The 15,678-nt window shown below is 49.9% G+C and overlaps 1 protein-coding gene across 4 annotated transcripts in view; it reads left to right on the top strand.

The window, feature by feature from the left end:
- The first annotated feature begins 2,528 nt into the window (after positions 1–2,528).
- Positions 2,529–15,678, top strand: part of PIGQ (phosphatidylinositol glycan anchor biosynthesis class Q) — a 34,275-nt gene continuing 21,125 nt past the window's right edge. The window contains exons 1-4 of one of the 4 annotated variants that reach the window (XM_071444560.1): positions 2,529–2,731; positions 5,785–6,475; positions 11,979–12,110; positions 13,669–13,789. In XM_071444560.1, coding sequence (XP_071300661.1) covers positions 5,811–6,475; positions 11,979–12,110; positions 13,669–13,789 — 918 coding nt within the window. In that variant the 5' untranslated portion in view covers positions 2,529–2,731; positions 5,785–5,810. Of the gene's footprint in view, positions 2,732–2,780; positions 5,626–5,784; positions 6,476–11,978; positions 12,111–13,668; positions 13,790–15,678 lie in introns of those variants that run through there. The other 3 variants (XM_071444559.1, XM_071444558.1, XM_071444557.1) reach the window with 3 other exon arrangements.

A 15,678-nucleotide genomic window follows, 5' to 3' on the forward strand; every position in this document is an offset into this window, starting at 1 on the left:
TGGTGGCTGTAGCTGACATGGTGAATGAAGCCATCTGGGTCTTCAACCCTCACACCAGCCTCTCCAAGGGGGAATGGATAAAGATCAGGAAGGTTGGTTCCCCCAGGGGTATTGGAGTAGACTCCACGGGCAAGATCCTGGTAGCAGACTATTCACAAGGCCAAGTGCTCAGCTTTGCTCTGGACCATGCCTTCAGGACTCTCAATGTCCACGCTGTCCCGAATCTGCAGGGACCTCGCTATGTCAGTCCGGTGCCCAGTGGAGGCTTTGTGGTGAGCGAGGAATGTGGAGATGTCAAGGTCTTCATGAGCAGCTGTAAGCTCCTCTGCTCCCTCAGCAGCAAATATGGACACCAGTTTGGCAACCCTGCTGGGGTCTGCGTGGACACGGATGGCAGCATCCTGGTGGCAGACGAGCAGCGCCGCACAGTCCACTTGTTCCCAGAGCATGGAGCTCCCGTCTGCGTGGTGTCCACGGGGCTGCGGAGGCCCGCTGGCATGGCTTGCTCCTCCTCTGGGCACCTCTTTGTGGCAGACACAGTGGAGAACTGTGTCAAAGTCTTTAAGTACTGTGTGAGGCCCCCGTACAGACCCACCAAGGCTGGGGCATTGTGTCCTGACCCCAACCAAACACACAGGTGGAGGGGGGGGGTGGTTCCCCTGCAGCGCCGCTGAGCTGTGCATCTGTTGGTGCGCTGAGATTGCTCCACTGCTCTCACAGATTCATGGATTCATGGAATGGGTTGGGTTGGGAGGGACTGTAAAGACCATTTCATGACAGGGACACCCTTCCATTATCCCAGGTTGCTTCAAGCCCTGTCCAACCTGGTCTTGGACATTTCCAGGGATGGGACATTGCCCCAGAACTGATTGCCTGATGGCCCCCACCTTCTCCAGGACTAGACCAGCTCTGGACCCACCAGAGTATGTAAAGGATGACCCAGCTACTCAGCACTGGCCTTGCATTGGTGCCTTGGCAAACTTGCTATCACCACAGCCTTGATTTCTTGTGTGTTTTCCAAAGCTATTATAAATATTTCTCCTCTCTCCATGTGATTTTGATGTGCTATGGTCCCATCTTCCTGATGCCAGAGCTTGACCAGAGGGGTAAGGCCATGCTAGAAGTCCATGCTCTATCACAGAATCATAGAATCACACAATGGTTTTGATTGGGTCCTTAAAGATCACTTAGATCTACACCCTGTCATAACTAGAGACACCTTCCATTAGATCAGGTTGCTCCAAGCCCTGTCCAGCCTGGCATGATTGAGCCAACTGGTCTGTCCTAATCCATTCCCAGGCTGTTAGGGAGGGTTTTGCAATCAGAGAACAGCACACTGGGTCTGCAGCAGACTTCAGGAAAAGGGTAAGATGAAGGTAACTCCTTCTGTGCTGCATTCCTGACCTCTACAGGGAAGCAACAACCACTACACGGAGTAAATTTCATGTGGAATCGTGGAACTCCTCACACTACCCCACATCCTGGGGCAGGAGCTGCCCTGTTGTTCTCGAGAGGAGGGCTCAGAGCCACGTCTGCTGTCTTTATCGGCAGGGACCAGGGGAAGGCTGGCAGGGTGTGCCGGCACAAGGACGGGCGTTTTCCTCTCCCCGCTCCAGCCCTCGGTTATGGGCTCGGTGTGGGCACGGAGCTTAACAACTCCTTGGTCTCTGCTGATGTACCAGACCCAAGTCACCAGCTTTCATCCCAAATGATCCCTGGAGAAAGCCTTGCTCCCTCCTGGCCCTTGAACAGGCTCTGAACACAGCAGACACCCCGTGGGGCCCTCCAGGACCCCTCTCCCTGCAGGGTGAGGCAAGCAGGGCTGCATGGTCTGCAGGAACGGTGAGATCAGCCTGTCCAGTCCCAGGAAGCTGAGCTCCCTCCCAGAGGAACTAATCTCCCCCATCTTATTTCCAATTCTGTGGCATCCAACAACTAAAATAAAACCCCAAACCTTTTATCTAGCCCAACCCCACTTCTGCACCTGCTCTCTCTTTCCATGTGGGACCTTCTCACACTGCCCAGCATCTTCCCAAGCTCACTGGCCCAAGCCCACTGTCGGATCACAGGACAGAGCTCTTGGGCACCTGTGGGCACCTGCGGGTCTCTGCTGGGCCAGGCATCCACTGAGGCGGTCAAGATGGGGGTCAAGAGGCTCCCATCAGCACAGCCGAGTCTCTCGCCACTGGGATGGGGGACAACGGGGTTCTCTGAGGAAAGGTGAGTCCTTGGACTTTGGGAATGAGGGACAATGGGGTCCAACGTGGAAAGGTGCCTGGCCTGTGGGATGAGCGACAGCAGGGTCCTGTGAGAACAGCGGGGCCTCTCGATTTTGGGAGCAGAGGACAGCGATGTCCTGTGAGGACAGGTGAGCCCCCGGCCTGTGGGGATGGAGCCAACAGTGTCCCGTGAGCACAGCCAAGCCCCTGGCCCCGCTCCAAGCGGGCGGTGGCAGGGCAGGCGGGGGGCACTGCCGCTCCTTATCGCGCGGCTCAGGCGGCCCCGCCGCGCTCGGGGCCCGCGGGAAGGCACCGGGACGAGCCTGGGGAGCGGCGCTGCCGGAAGCGGGGACAGCGGGGCCCGGCAGGCCGGGAGCGGGGAGCGGGGAGCCGGGGCACCGCGGAACGCGGGCGGCGGGTGGCGGCGCCGGCCGGGCCCGTCCCGCTGCACGGCCCGGCGGCAGCGGCGTCTCCGAGCAACCGCGGGCGGAAGCGGCGGAGCGGAGCGGGCGGTAGGAGCGGGGCGGGCCGGGCCGGGCGCGGGGCCTGCGCGGGCAGCGGGGAGCCCCCGCCGGGCCGGGGACAGCGCCGGGCCCCTCGCAACACTGAGGGGCTGGGGCATGTCCAGGGAAGGGAATGGAGCTGGAAAGGGGCTGGAGCCCCATGAGCGGCTGAGGAAGGGGCTCAGACTGGAGCAAAGGAGGCTCAGGGGGGACCTTGTGGCTCTGCACAGCTCCTGACAGGAGGGGACAGCCGGGGGGGTCGGGCTGTGCTCCAGGGAATAGGGACAGGACAAGGGGAAATGGCTTTAAGTTGTGCCAGGAGAGGTTTAATTTGTATATAGATAGGATAGATGGGCAAATTTCTTCACGCAAAGCATGCTCAGGCACTGTCACAGGCTGCCCAGGGCAGTGGTGGAATGCCAGCCCTGGAAGTGTTCAAAAAACCGTGTGCGTGTGGCACTTGAGGGCATGGTTTAGTGGTGGTGGTGCTGGGGGAATGGCTGGACTTGGTGGTCTTAGAGGGCTTTCCCAACTTTTACAATTCCATGGTTCTATGATTCTTTAGATCCTGGCCCTTATCCCCCTGCAAGGATCGTGGGATGCTCAGGTGTGGGTCTGCTATGGCACCCCCTTGGCACCCTGTGGCCACAGGGCAGCCTCTGGGGTGAGACTGTGGCCACATCCCACCGTTCACCTTTGCTTTTCTAACAAAAGTTCTGGAATTAGTCAGCCATGGGGTCCTGTATTCATGTTGCATTAACACATTTTAGGTGGTGTTTATTTTGTTTGTTTTGGTGACCTGAGATCATTGCAGGTGCTCTCAGGGAAAGGTGGATGTTTTCCGCAGAAATAGGTGGAACTCAAAGATTTTAGGCACTTGATGAACAGGGACTGCATGAGCATTGGTAAGATTTTTCTGTTAAAATTAGCAGCAGTGAAGCAGTTGACTGTGATGACATTTGATATTACAGTCTGTTGAAAAGAATGAGGTGGATGCATGACAAGTTGTGGATTTGGGAATATGAGAACATTAACATAACAATAGTTGATCAGCTGGGTTTTCAGCTACCAAATTTTGTACAGATATTTTGTACAGCCTGAAAATCATATCAGAATCTTCTCTGCCGTGTCTCAAGCAGCCAAAGGGCAGATCATTTGACCTGAGCTATAGCCAGAGGAGTTGCGTGCATAAAACTATTAATTTTAAAAGTTGGGGAAGATGTAAGAGGAGGAATTCACAAACTAGAGACGATAAGGATGGCAAGTGTTTGTGCTCCATGAGAAGTTTTCCCAGAGGATTGTGGCTATCTTTAAAAACAATCTCAGTGAAAAATAAGTGTGTGTATGAAGAGACAGTTGACAATTCCTCTCTGAAATGTCCAGTGGACGGACAGACCTTTAAGGACAGCCATGCATAGACACTGAGAATCTCTTCTAGCAATATTTACAACAGCTCTCCCTTTTAGATGGGAAAAACATCATAGGGCTGTCTTTGCTATTTTTCCTTGGACTGAATATTCCCTTTTACTGCAAAACTGCAAAGTATATGCTGAGACTTCCCTCTTCTGAGGGATTTTGTTGGCAGTGTGGTGCTGGAAGCACAGTGTTTGCAGGTCCTGAACGCACTCAGCACTGGCTCTTGCTGCTCCAGAGATCCTCCGACCCCCAGCAAGATCTGGAGGCCACAGAGGGACTTCATTTCTCCCTCTTTGACCCGAGGGATAAACTCAGAGACCTGGAGTCTGTGAGGAAGCAGGATCTCAGAAGAATCATAGATCATAGAATGGTTTGACATGGAGAGGACCTTACAGACCGTCTCGTTCCACCCCTGCCATGGGCAGGGACACTTTCCACTGTCCCAGGGTGCTCCAAGCCCCGTCCAACCTGGCCTTGGACACTTCCAGGGATGGGGAGTCCACAACTCCCCAGATTACCCTACTGTGAGTGATTAATCCCAGAGGTTAATCACTCCCTATAACTGCTCCTCCATCCCTCTGTGCTGTAGGAAATTCCCAGGTTCTGAGCTTTACTGGCTCAGCTCTCCTCTCTTAAGGGAGAGGAAAAAGCCACCAGGCCCTTCCCGCTGCGCATCCTCTCTCCATGCTGTAAATACTCTCTGTGTTCCCTTTCCAACTGACTGGTCCTTGCAGAGGAGCAGCCTCGGGGCCCTGTGGAGTTCCACATCCCTCACACAGCACTGAAGGACAGGAAAGGACAGCGGGCGCCGGATGCTGCCTGTTCTGCGCCAGCGCCCTCCTTACTGCAATTATAGTCCTGTTAGAAACCTCCACCTTATTTAAAGAGACACTGTCAACTGCCTCAAAGCTCCTTTCTGGAAAAGCCTCCCAAGGCCACTGAGATGTGTTTTTAATGATGAGGAGAAAAGCACTAAAGATAAAGAGCACTGATAAAGTAGAGGTGCTTCTCATTTTTTAGGCTGTTGAATCTAATGAATTAAAACTACTTCAATTAATCGCTGTAGTCCCTTCTGACAAAATTATCGTCTCAGTTTCCAGATGAGAGGAGTGAGGCAAGAGGAGCTGAGTGATGGGATCAAGGTTGCTCTGTGACTTTGCTGCAGAGATCTGGGTTGTAAGGTGGTAAAGGAGACTGAATAGCATGAACCAGTGTTTGATTGTTGGTAGCAGCAGGAAATACTCTCCAGAGGTACCATGGTGAGCTATGATATAATCCCTTCTCTAGGAGGTGCTCCAGCACATGCAATATGGGATCCAAAGTCTAAGGCTGGGTGAATGCCAGGTCTTGGCTGGTTTGATGGGCTGTGCTTATCTGTGTACCACTATGAAAGACCCTTCCAGGACTGGGAGAAGGACTTTACTGGGAAACTCCAGGCTCACCTTCCCTGACTTCAAAGACTGCAGGTCATCAGGAGCCTCCTGAATGTTTGTATGGCTGTTGGCTGTCACTGATGGTATTCTTCATGTGGTTGGGCTTAGTGTTTTCAAACACGCTTAGTTCTCCTCTCTGGTGGCTTTGGCCAGCTCAGATTTTTCTTGCATTTCCTCACCATCCTCAAGTTGAATTTTTGTGTTTATTGGCAGGTGTATGTCCCTGCAGGGTCACTGCCATGGTACTGAAGGTGTTCTTTCCATCGTGCTGCTCCTCGGCAGACAGCGGCATTTTGATCGGCCGCTGGATCTCCGAGCAGAACTCTGCTGTCATCCTTGCTGTGGTGCACTTCCCCTTCATCCCTGTCCAGGTGAAGCAGTACCTTGGGGAAGTTCAGCGTGTGACTAAAGTCAGTGTTTCTGTGCTTGGCTCATGGAGCAATAGCAAACAGGAGAAAGAGGAGAGTCTCAGTGAGTTCTTGGAAGACCTTGGGACCATATTCTGCCATGAGCCATGGATCCAGATAAGCAAAGAAGGAGACAGCAAATTCTGGAGCTGTTCTATCCTTCAGAAACACTCTAAGAACCCTCAGGAGGAAGAAATCATCTTGGTGTACTATGACCAGCGCAAGGTCATGCTTTCCCATCTGCACCCCCCTTTGGACACAGCTGGCCAGAGGGCAGAGGATGCCTCAAAGCTCTCGGCCATCTTTGACACGGTGGCCAGGAGCCAGGTCCTGTTCATGACAGACAGGTACGACGAGGGGCCCATCAAGCTGACCCACTGGCAGTCGGACGGGGTGGAGGCCAGCATCATCGTGGAGCTGCTGAAGCAGGCCTCTGTGCCTGCCTGCATGCTGCTGACATTCCTGCTCTCACTGCTCTCTGGGATCTGCAGGAGCAGGTAGGTGACGTGACAGCACCCAGCTTGTTTTGCCTGGAAATGTAATTCTTGTTTAGGCATTGCACGACTGCTGCTCAACCCCAATCAGAAATGTGATACAAAATTGTTCTGTTGGAAACAGGCTGCTGCAAGAGGTCCTGTTGGAGTGGAGCTCCAACAGGAAAACACAAGGCCAAAGGCTCCCTCGGACCTCTTCATGGAGCTGGGAGGTTTTCTGGGGAGGTGTGAATGTCTTCCCCATTTGCAGCAGGGATAGTTCAGCCCTGCTTCAGTTTCATCACAGCTGAAACATTCTGTCATTCTATGGCTGACAGAATGACATGAGGCTGTCCTTAGACTCCACAGCTGGGGACTTCCTCCTCCCTGTTTGCTGTGACTCCTTCTGCAGCTGTGAAACATCAGCAAATACTGTTTCTAAATCCGTCCTCTCTCCAAGAGACTGTGGTGCTGCAACCTTGGCACTTTACAGAAGTTTAGAGGGATTACTGCTCAGCCTGAATCCTTGGTGAAATCCTGTTCTCACAACTGTGAGCTTGAATAGGATGCTCCAAATGTAATACGTGGCAAGTGCTTGGACTGAAAGCTAATTCTGAGCAGATTTGCAGGGAAGAACATAAAATCGTGGAATCATTTACCTTGGAAAGGCCCTCTAAGATCATCAAGTCCAACCATTAAGCCAGCACTGCCAAAGCCACCAAAATACCCCATGTTTCCAAGTGCCACATGTTTTTTAAATACTTGCAGGGATGGTGATTCCACCACTGCAGCTGCCTGGAGAGGTTGTGACAGAGAGGAGAGTGGAGTTCTGGTTCTAAGCTGCAAGAAGACACTGTAATTGATGAAATTTTGATAACAGCTACTACTATATTCATGGATAAATCTTTTTAAGTACAGCCTAAAGGAATGGAGGTATTTAACAGGTTTCCAATTGTATGATACAGTTGTAAAAGAATTACAGTAAAACTCTTCCCATGCAAAAATTTTCTGAGCAGTTGGGTTACACAGTCTGGTACACAAAGGAAAAACTGTCCAGTTTTGGATTATTGGAAGAGATTGAGATTCAAATCTGGTATCATCAAGGACCCCTGTGTCCTGGGACTGCTCTGTAGATACTGTGTGTTACTAGTTCTTAATGGTGATTAAGTCACAACTTTGTGGTTGGGCAGAAGATTTGGAGTCAGCTCAAAAGGTCCTTTTTCTGTCTGTGTTCCATCACCAACAGACAGGATGATTCTTTTCTGGTCTCACTTGGTCCCACCTCAACTGGTGCCAGGATTCAGGCCAGGCTTGGAGTCAGGTTAAGCTCAAGCCTTGCTGGCATCCAGTCTCAGTCTGCAGTCTAAACATAAATTGGGAGCTCAAGCTCAGTGGCAAGTTGGGCCCAGCTTCTCAGGAATTCTGACTTCAGCTTTTCCTAGGGCCAGGATGGATGTTTTGAGGTAGAGCAGCAGCCAGATGTACCTGGCAGCAGGCAGAATGCAAGGCTTGCTGTGCATAAACCAACACTGAGCCTGTCCTTAGCCTTGGGAGGTAGAGCTTTCTCTCTCCTTTGTTTTATTCACCCACAGTATCAACTTTATATTTACTTATCTCCTACTTGTTTTAAAACATCAGTCTTGGAGAACAGAGATTAGCACCTGGCTTTATAACAAGTCTCCTGCTTGACCTTCTAAGTCATTTGAAGGAATTTGGTTCCATTTTGCACCACATGATGTGTGGTACAACCTCCTTCATGCCAACATACTCGAGGCAGGGAGAGTTCAAGATGTCACATGCAGGTGTCCTTCCAGTCCCCTCCTCCCCATGCTGGGACAGGACATCCCATAAAATAAGATTTACTGGGCTTTTTTCTCCTTCAGGTCACAGGACTTCTATCTGTTTTTTGTGATGTTAAGGGATAGTCAGCTTTGAAAGGCTAAAGAAAGAGATCAGCTATGTCCTCTCAGGCTGAGGAGGTTTGGGGATTTTTGGATATGCCTCTGTTCTGTATTTGCACAGGAGAAGCAGGGCAGCAGTGCTGGAAATCTCAGGGAGTGAGTCACTGCCATCCCTCCAAGCTCACCCCTTGTTCTCAAGTCCCGCACATCCTGAATTAAGGCATTTCTTCAGCACCACCGTGTGCTAAGGGGTGGCCATTGCGATTCTGCTTCAGAGGAACTTGGGGGCAGCATTCCCATTATCCCTGAAGGTCTCTGCTCTTGGGGACGTTAGGAGGTTTTAGTATTGAGGCAATAAATTCCATGTGCTCGTTTTTAAAAAAGTCTGTTTATATAAAAACTCCTCCAATTCCTCATCCAAAGGGAGGCACTGCTCCTGCAGTTTCTAGCAAGGAGCAAGAAAACACGCGGGAGTTCTGGTTAATGGAGCTTAATATTTGCATGTGATCCAGATTCGGAAAGATTGCTTTTCATCTGATATCTGAAAATTCCCCTCTCACTCTTGGGAAAAAACTGAATTGGAAAATCAAGACTTACTCATGGAGGCTATGTTAATTTATTGCAAAAATTCCATATATTTGGAAATACCCCAAAGATCTCCTGCTGCTTAGATAATGCAATGACACAACATCACTAGATTTTTGTTGGGGTTTTTTATCTGGTTAGTTTTCCATTGAAGTCCTGAAAATGGTTCTATATACTGTGTTGTAAACAAGTGGGAGTATTTCTGGCAATGCACAGTCAATGTGCAAAGGGGTAGGAGACCACGCAAGGAATATTTTTTTGCTTTTTTCCCTAATCCTCACAGAGAGGAGAGTTCCCATAGCACATCTTGCAGCTGCTCTATTGAGCTTTTTGCAGTATGTTTGTATTTTTATTTCAATAAGTATGTGTATGTATGTGAAACTATGTGAGTGGAATAGAGGTTGTGCATGTGGTGGTGAGTGAAAAGAGAGTCAGTTGTAGCACAGACAGGGACATCCCTGTGATGTGTTTTTGGCCCCATGGTGTCCAGTTGAGGAGCTGGACCATTGCAGGCTGCACAATGTTTTGGTGCTCTGGGCATGAGGCTGCTTTGGGAATCATTCCCATTTGTGCAAGACATTCCTCAGGCAGACAACAGCAGCCTGTCCTTTCTCTTGGCTGGGGGTGTCAGACTGGGGGTGAGCCAGTGGCTGACTGCCTCCAGCTTGAGGAGCAGCCATGGATGGTGAGAGACACACACTGCTGAGAGAGGATGGGACTATCACCCAGTGAGTGGGTAGTGTAGCACAGGCCCCAGAGCTGCTGCTTTCTGCCTGAGCTGACATGGTCTGGCAGCTGGTGTTTGACCCATAATTCTTCACCTTCAGCCATCTGTACATAATCCCACAGGTAGAGCGTTCCTCCTTCCCCTTCCTTACATTTCAAATGCAATTCTCTGCTCTAGTCAAGTTTTGCCACACCAGAGTTTGTAACCACTGAGCTGGGGCATAATTGGAAGGGAAAACTCATCTGCTCTGGTGTCTTGGTGAATCTGTGAGCCCAGGTGTGTGTGATCAGTGGCCAGAGCAGTCACCCCCTCTCCCTCCCCTGCACGGTGCTCTTTTCTCCACCGCCTCAGCTCCCTCCTCCTGACAAGTCAGCTGAGGAGTAGTGCATTCATTTGTCTCCAAGGTGGGAGGCTGTAGCGCAGAGCTGAGTAACTTGGAGACCTCAAATTAAGAATGATTCACAGTACACTGCGTTTCAAACCCAATGTGTCTGAAATTTGAATGGGAAGGGAGGGGGAAGAGGGGGACTTCAACACTCTGGTCCTTCAGCTGACAAATGATGCACAAAGTGGGGTTCAAAGGGCTCAGGAGGGTGTGGGGAGGAAAGGGACAGCAGCCCCAGGGAACTGAGCAGGGTTTGGAGGAACTGTACCTTTGTGATTGTGTGAATTGTATAAATAGCAGTGGGCACCCCAGTATGCCCATCCTGGCCAGTCGTGGGGGTATCTGCTGCTGGGCACGGGCTGGCACGCTCCGGGTGAAATCCGTGGAAGGCACACACAGTTTGCAGGGACATCCAGCTCCAGGCCCTGCTCAGTAATGATCCAAGCAGCTGTGCAATTTCCAGAGTGAAGCAGGATACAAGGAATAATGGTATTGTGTGAAATGAATGTATACCTGAAAAAGCATGCCAAAGCAGCACAGGAGAGTAGATGAAGTGACTAAAAGTGACCATGGATTCCTGGACCTGTAACAAAAACCAGTAAAACACTGTGAAAATAGTGCAACGACTGCACTGGCTGGTGTACTCCTGTACACCAAATTATGTCCACATCAGAATTTATCCCCCAAACCAAACGTGGTGCCATGTGTTGCTGTGGTTTCTGTGACCAGCCTGCTCCTGGTGCTGTGTCACTTCAGCCTGCACAAATCACCAACTGTCCTTACTTTATAGGTTGTGTGGTAATAAAAGTAACTCCCCAAAATAATTGAGCATCATTTTGTACTTTTCTTCTGAGTCATAAGAAAAGAACCTTGTGACTGTTTCCTCCCCTACAGGCCTAATGTGGATGTTAACTTTTGAAACCTAATTAAATGCTAAAAGTTGGTTATCTACATGATGCTGGTCACTGCAAGGCAGTGGAGAGAAGGTAGAAGTGAAGACCCTGAAAAAAGAATTTGGAAGTAATAAAGAAAAAAAAAAAAAGAAGAGAAGGATCAAGTGGAAGAAAAAAGAAAAGCAGGGAGGAAGGGACATAAAGTGCATGGAGGGCACAGCTGTTTGTTAAACCAGGCTCACACCACACAGAGACTTGTGATCACCTCGGCTCTGGAGCCAGGCTGGGAGAGCTGGAGGCTCTGGGGGGACCTTAGAGTCCTTTCCAGTGCCTAAAGGGGCTCCAGGAGATTGTGAGGGAGGGAGAGGGACTGGGAGGGAGAGGGGACAAGAGATGGAGGGACAGGACACAGGGAATGGCTTCCCACTGCCAGAGGGCAGGGATGGATGGGATATTGGGAATTAGGCCCTGGCCCAGGGTGCCCAGAGCGGCTGTGGCTGCCCCTGGATCCCTGGCAGTGCCCAAGGCCAGGTTGGGCAGGGCTTGGAGCAGCCTGGGACAGTGGGAGGTGTCCCTGCCATGGCAGGGGGGTGGAATGAGATGAACTTTAAGGTCCCTTCCAACCCAACCCATTCCATGATCTGTGATGAGTAACACTGGGGTTTGTGCAGCAGTTACACCATGTTGAACTGTTGCACTGAACACAGCTTGACTCTGCTCTCCTGGAGATTGGAGCATTGTGCAAGCCCAGTGATGTATCCAAAAGCAGAGGTTGGGATCAGGATTGCCTTGTGGCTTCCTTGGAGGAGTGAGACATGGTTTGACAGAGTGCAAATGAGAGCTTGGGTTCTCTGCATGTCTTGGTCTGGCAAGGCTGCCTTAATTCTTTTAACCTTTCAGAGAGTCATTAACATCTAATCACCAGCTCTGGTTGCCCAACCTTAACTTCACACTGACTGTTTTGCATGGATGTTGGATGCTGGCCTGCCTTCTACATGGCAAAGGCAAGAGGAGACATTCCCATGTGTTTCTGCAGGGTGCTGAAGTTTTGGCCTTTGTCTTTCTTGTGGAGCAAACTCTCAACCTGTGAGCAGCTGGGACATCGCCTGCAGCACCTCCAGGTCATCAGCAGCAACAAGAAGGCTCAAAACCAAAATCAGCTGATGAGGTATGGAGTACATGTAAAGTTAGGTGTGTCTTGGCTCTATTCCTGTGTCCTGAGGGGAGCCCAAACCATGTGTCCCATGCCTGGACAGTACTAGGTCCTCACTGCACCCTATCATGTTCCTCTACTCCCTGCTAGTTTGCATATCTTTACTCTGCACTGTATTCATATGCATATATATTTGTATTTTTATGTGTTAATCATGCCTTTTGCCAGGTACCTGCCTTTTTCCCTAGCTCAGGCAAGGCAACTGGGATATTGCACCCCAAAAGCTTGTACTGCACCCATGTGTGTGTGCTTTGCTGTCACTACTCCCACAGGCTCATTGCTTTCACATGTGCTGCTGTCAACCACGGCCATCCATCAGTGTTCAGTGGCATTTTCCATAAGAGCAGAAAGGTTTAAATGCTCCCCTCTTTCACCCACTCTTTTGGGAAAGCTTTTTGTGCAGAAACTGCAGACCAGAGACTCCACTTACACTGTTAGAACAGTAACAAAGAAGTGTAAGAGAAAAAGCAAACATGCAGCACAGCGAGAGGAACAGAGCAGAGATCTGAGACAGATATTGGATGCCCTACAGCTCTTCCACAGCCAGTCTTGTTCTGTGTGATTCTCTGATCCTGCAGTAATAGACTCCCAGGGAACACTTAAAATAGATTAACAGATTTGAAGGCCAAAAGTAACTGTGATTGTTCTGTCTGATTCCTGAATAACTCACGTCATGGAATTCCATTCAGGAACTCTGGTGAGGAAGGGGCAGCCCAGCAGCCCTTCTGGGTTTGTGTATGAACCCAAAACCACTATTTATTGCCTTGTCTGGGAAAGCCATCAGATCTCAGTGTGGATGGGCCAAGTGCTGCTGCCCTTGGTACTGGTAATTGGTAAATCCCCCCTGAGTGTGTATATACCTTTCTGTCTAACATTCCTCTTTGTAGCTTCAATCCCCTCTTTGCTCCCTACTAAGAAGGGTTTTGTGATGTGGCAGGCTCTGAGTGGCTCTGAGTTTAGAATCATGGAATCACAGAATATCCTGAGTGGGAAGGGACCCACAGGGATTATCCAGCCCAGCTCCTGGCCCTGCACAGACACCCCAACAATCCCACCCTGGGCATCCCTGAGAGTGTTGTCCAAGCACTCCTGGAGCTCTGGCAGCCTTAGGGCCATGCCCATTCCCTGGGGAGCCTGGGCAGTGCCCAGCACCCTGTGGAGGAAGAACCTTTCCCTGATATCCAACCTAAACCTCCCCTGGCACAGCTCCAGCCGTTCCTTTGGGTCCTGTCCCTGGTCACAGATTGGAGCTGCTCCTCAGGAGAGAGCTGTAAACAGCTGGGAGGTCTCCCCTCAGTCTTCCCTTCTCCAGGCTGAACAAACCTCTCCTGTGCTTGCCTACAGGAGCAGCACACCAGTGGTAGTGAAAAGATTCCAAAATTGTTCCTCTTCAGTGAGTTGTCCTGGTGTCCCTGGGACATTAAAGGTGCTACATAAGTGAAGCCAACAACTGTCATTGAAACATTAAACACTGTCCTTCCTTTAACTCTGTTTCTCTCTCCCCTGCCTGCAGGAAAGCCAACATCTTTGTGTCTCTGCTGATTGATGTGGCCCTGGGGATACTGCTGATGTCGTGGCTGTACAGGAAGAACCGCATTGGTCACCTTGCTGACACCCTCATCCCTGTGGCTGACGTAAGTCTGGCCAAATCTGATCCCCTTTCACCTGCTCTGGGGTGGTTGTTAAGGAGGCAATGCCTCTCACACAAGCTTTCAGAGAGACCTGTCTGAAGTCATGCAAATTAGGTCTCCTCAAGAACAGTGAAATCTTCAAATCAGGCCTGTTGGGGCTGCTCGAAAGAAACTCAGCTCTGCTTTGCATGTGCTGTGAATACTAATTAGATGTTTATGGGAGGGCTCCTCAAGCTTCTAAAGGAACAATTATGGCTTGGACAGAGCTCTGCAGCTGCAGGTTGGGTGATTATGGAGCCATAGTGCTTTTATTTTATTTTATTTTTTTCTGGAGTCGACAGAAAGTGTCCTCAAGTTGTTGCTATATGGGTTGTTTGTGGTGAAAAAAGAGCTGTAACCTGGGTTGAGTCTGATAAACTACTGGAAAGTCAAATATGATAAGCAGTGCAGCTGTGCTTGTGGAAGGAGTTTCATGGGGAAGTCCAAAGGCTTTGCTGGTCAGGGTACAAACACCTGAAATCCTGCCTAAGAGCTCTGGGATATGGCCAAACTAGGAAAACCTACTGTGTGTTGTGATTTTCTTAAACGTAACTCCTCTTGCCCACTGAAATCCCTCAACATCAGCAGAAATTCATGGATAGCGAGTATGACCCACACCGTCCTGCTCTTCTGGTGGTTCATTTTAGATGCAGAGCTCCAGTATATCTGTTTAGTGGCAGTAAGGAACATATAATATACTTCAGAGGCTGGAGACCAGACCACTAATCTGAGGTCAGCTCTCTTTTAAGAGCTTCTGTGTCTTGGGATTACATGTGCAGCCAATTTTGAGCCCTGCCATGCAGCTGCACAGCCTAATCCTTTCTCTGCCCACTTTTCTTTCATTTCTTCATGGCTCTTTCCATTGGTTTCTTTCTAGCAGCTGGAGAATGTCTTCTCTCTGCTCTTTTTGCAGCTTCTTGGTTGAGAAGAATTTGATTTTGATCAGAAAATTCCAGCAGTGGTTTCTTTTTCCTGCTTATGCTGCATTTCCTGGGAAGACCTCACATTTCCCTTGACAACGATCTTTTTGGTCCACGTTGAGCTTCTTAATTATTGCAAGGTCTCTGATCATTCTTGTACATGCTGGACTTGCAGAAAGCATGTATGGATTGTCCAGCATAGCTGTGGATCAGGACTATTGCTGGTTTTCTTATCTTTCATAGTCAAACTTTTAAGGACAGCATGTGTGCTGTAGGCTACTACAGCACTACTCAGCAGTGGTGGTGGGTAAGGAGAACCACATTTGTTGCAGGACACTTGGTCTTGTGTTTGAGCTATACACTGCAAATATTCTTCCAAGCCTTATTCCTACATCTTTTCCCTTACAGATATTTCAGCTGGAGAAATTTAAGTTCTCTAGAGCTTTCCCTTTGGGATTACTGGAAGCGCCCAGCTCTAAGAAATCTGATTTCTTAACAAGTCTGCAGGGAAGTGGCTTTGGCTGCATTCCTGGTTGCACAGGTGGTTCTGGGAGGGATTCCATCTGCCCAGTGTCTTTGGCAGATGGACACTCTCCGTGCTCAAGGTGTGTCCAACCCCAGCACCTGTCCTGGACAGGTTTTCTTGTGAGGGTTGCTTGTTTGTTCCTCTTTCAGTAATTTAGCTCATCTGTCGCTCAACTTTTGCATCATAGTGACAGCTATCTTCAGCAAGTCTCCTCCTCTGTGTGTGGACTCTGGTACCTGGCTATCACCAGGAGCTGTTTGCTTTCATTCCTGGAGGTGCTGACTCCTCCATGTCTTGGGGGACTGATAGCCAGTCAATGCCTTTCTTCCCTGTTTTTCCTGGCTTATCAGTTCAGGCCATTCACAACTCTTCTTTTTTCCAGCCTTAGTTTCTTCTTTCAGGCATAT

This window comes from Agelaius tricolor, unplaced genomic scaffold (genome assembly GCF_023055355.1).
Source record: "Agelaius tricolor isolate 1412-34295 unplaced genomic scaffold, bAgeTri1.0.p SCAF_19, whole genome shotgun sequence".
Lineage (NCBI taxonomy): Eukaryota > Metazoa > Chordata > Aves > Passeriformes > Icteridae > Agelaius > Agelaius tricolor.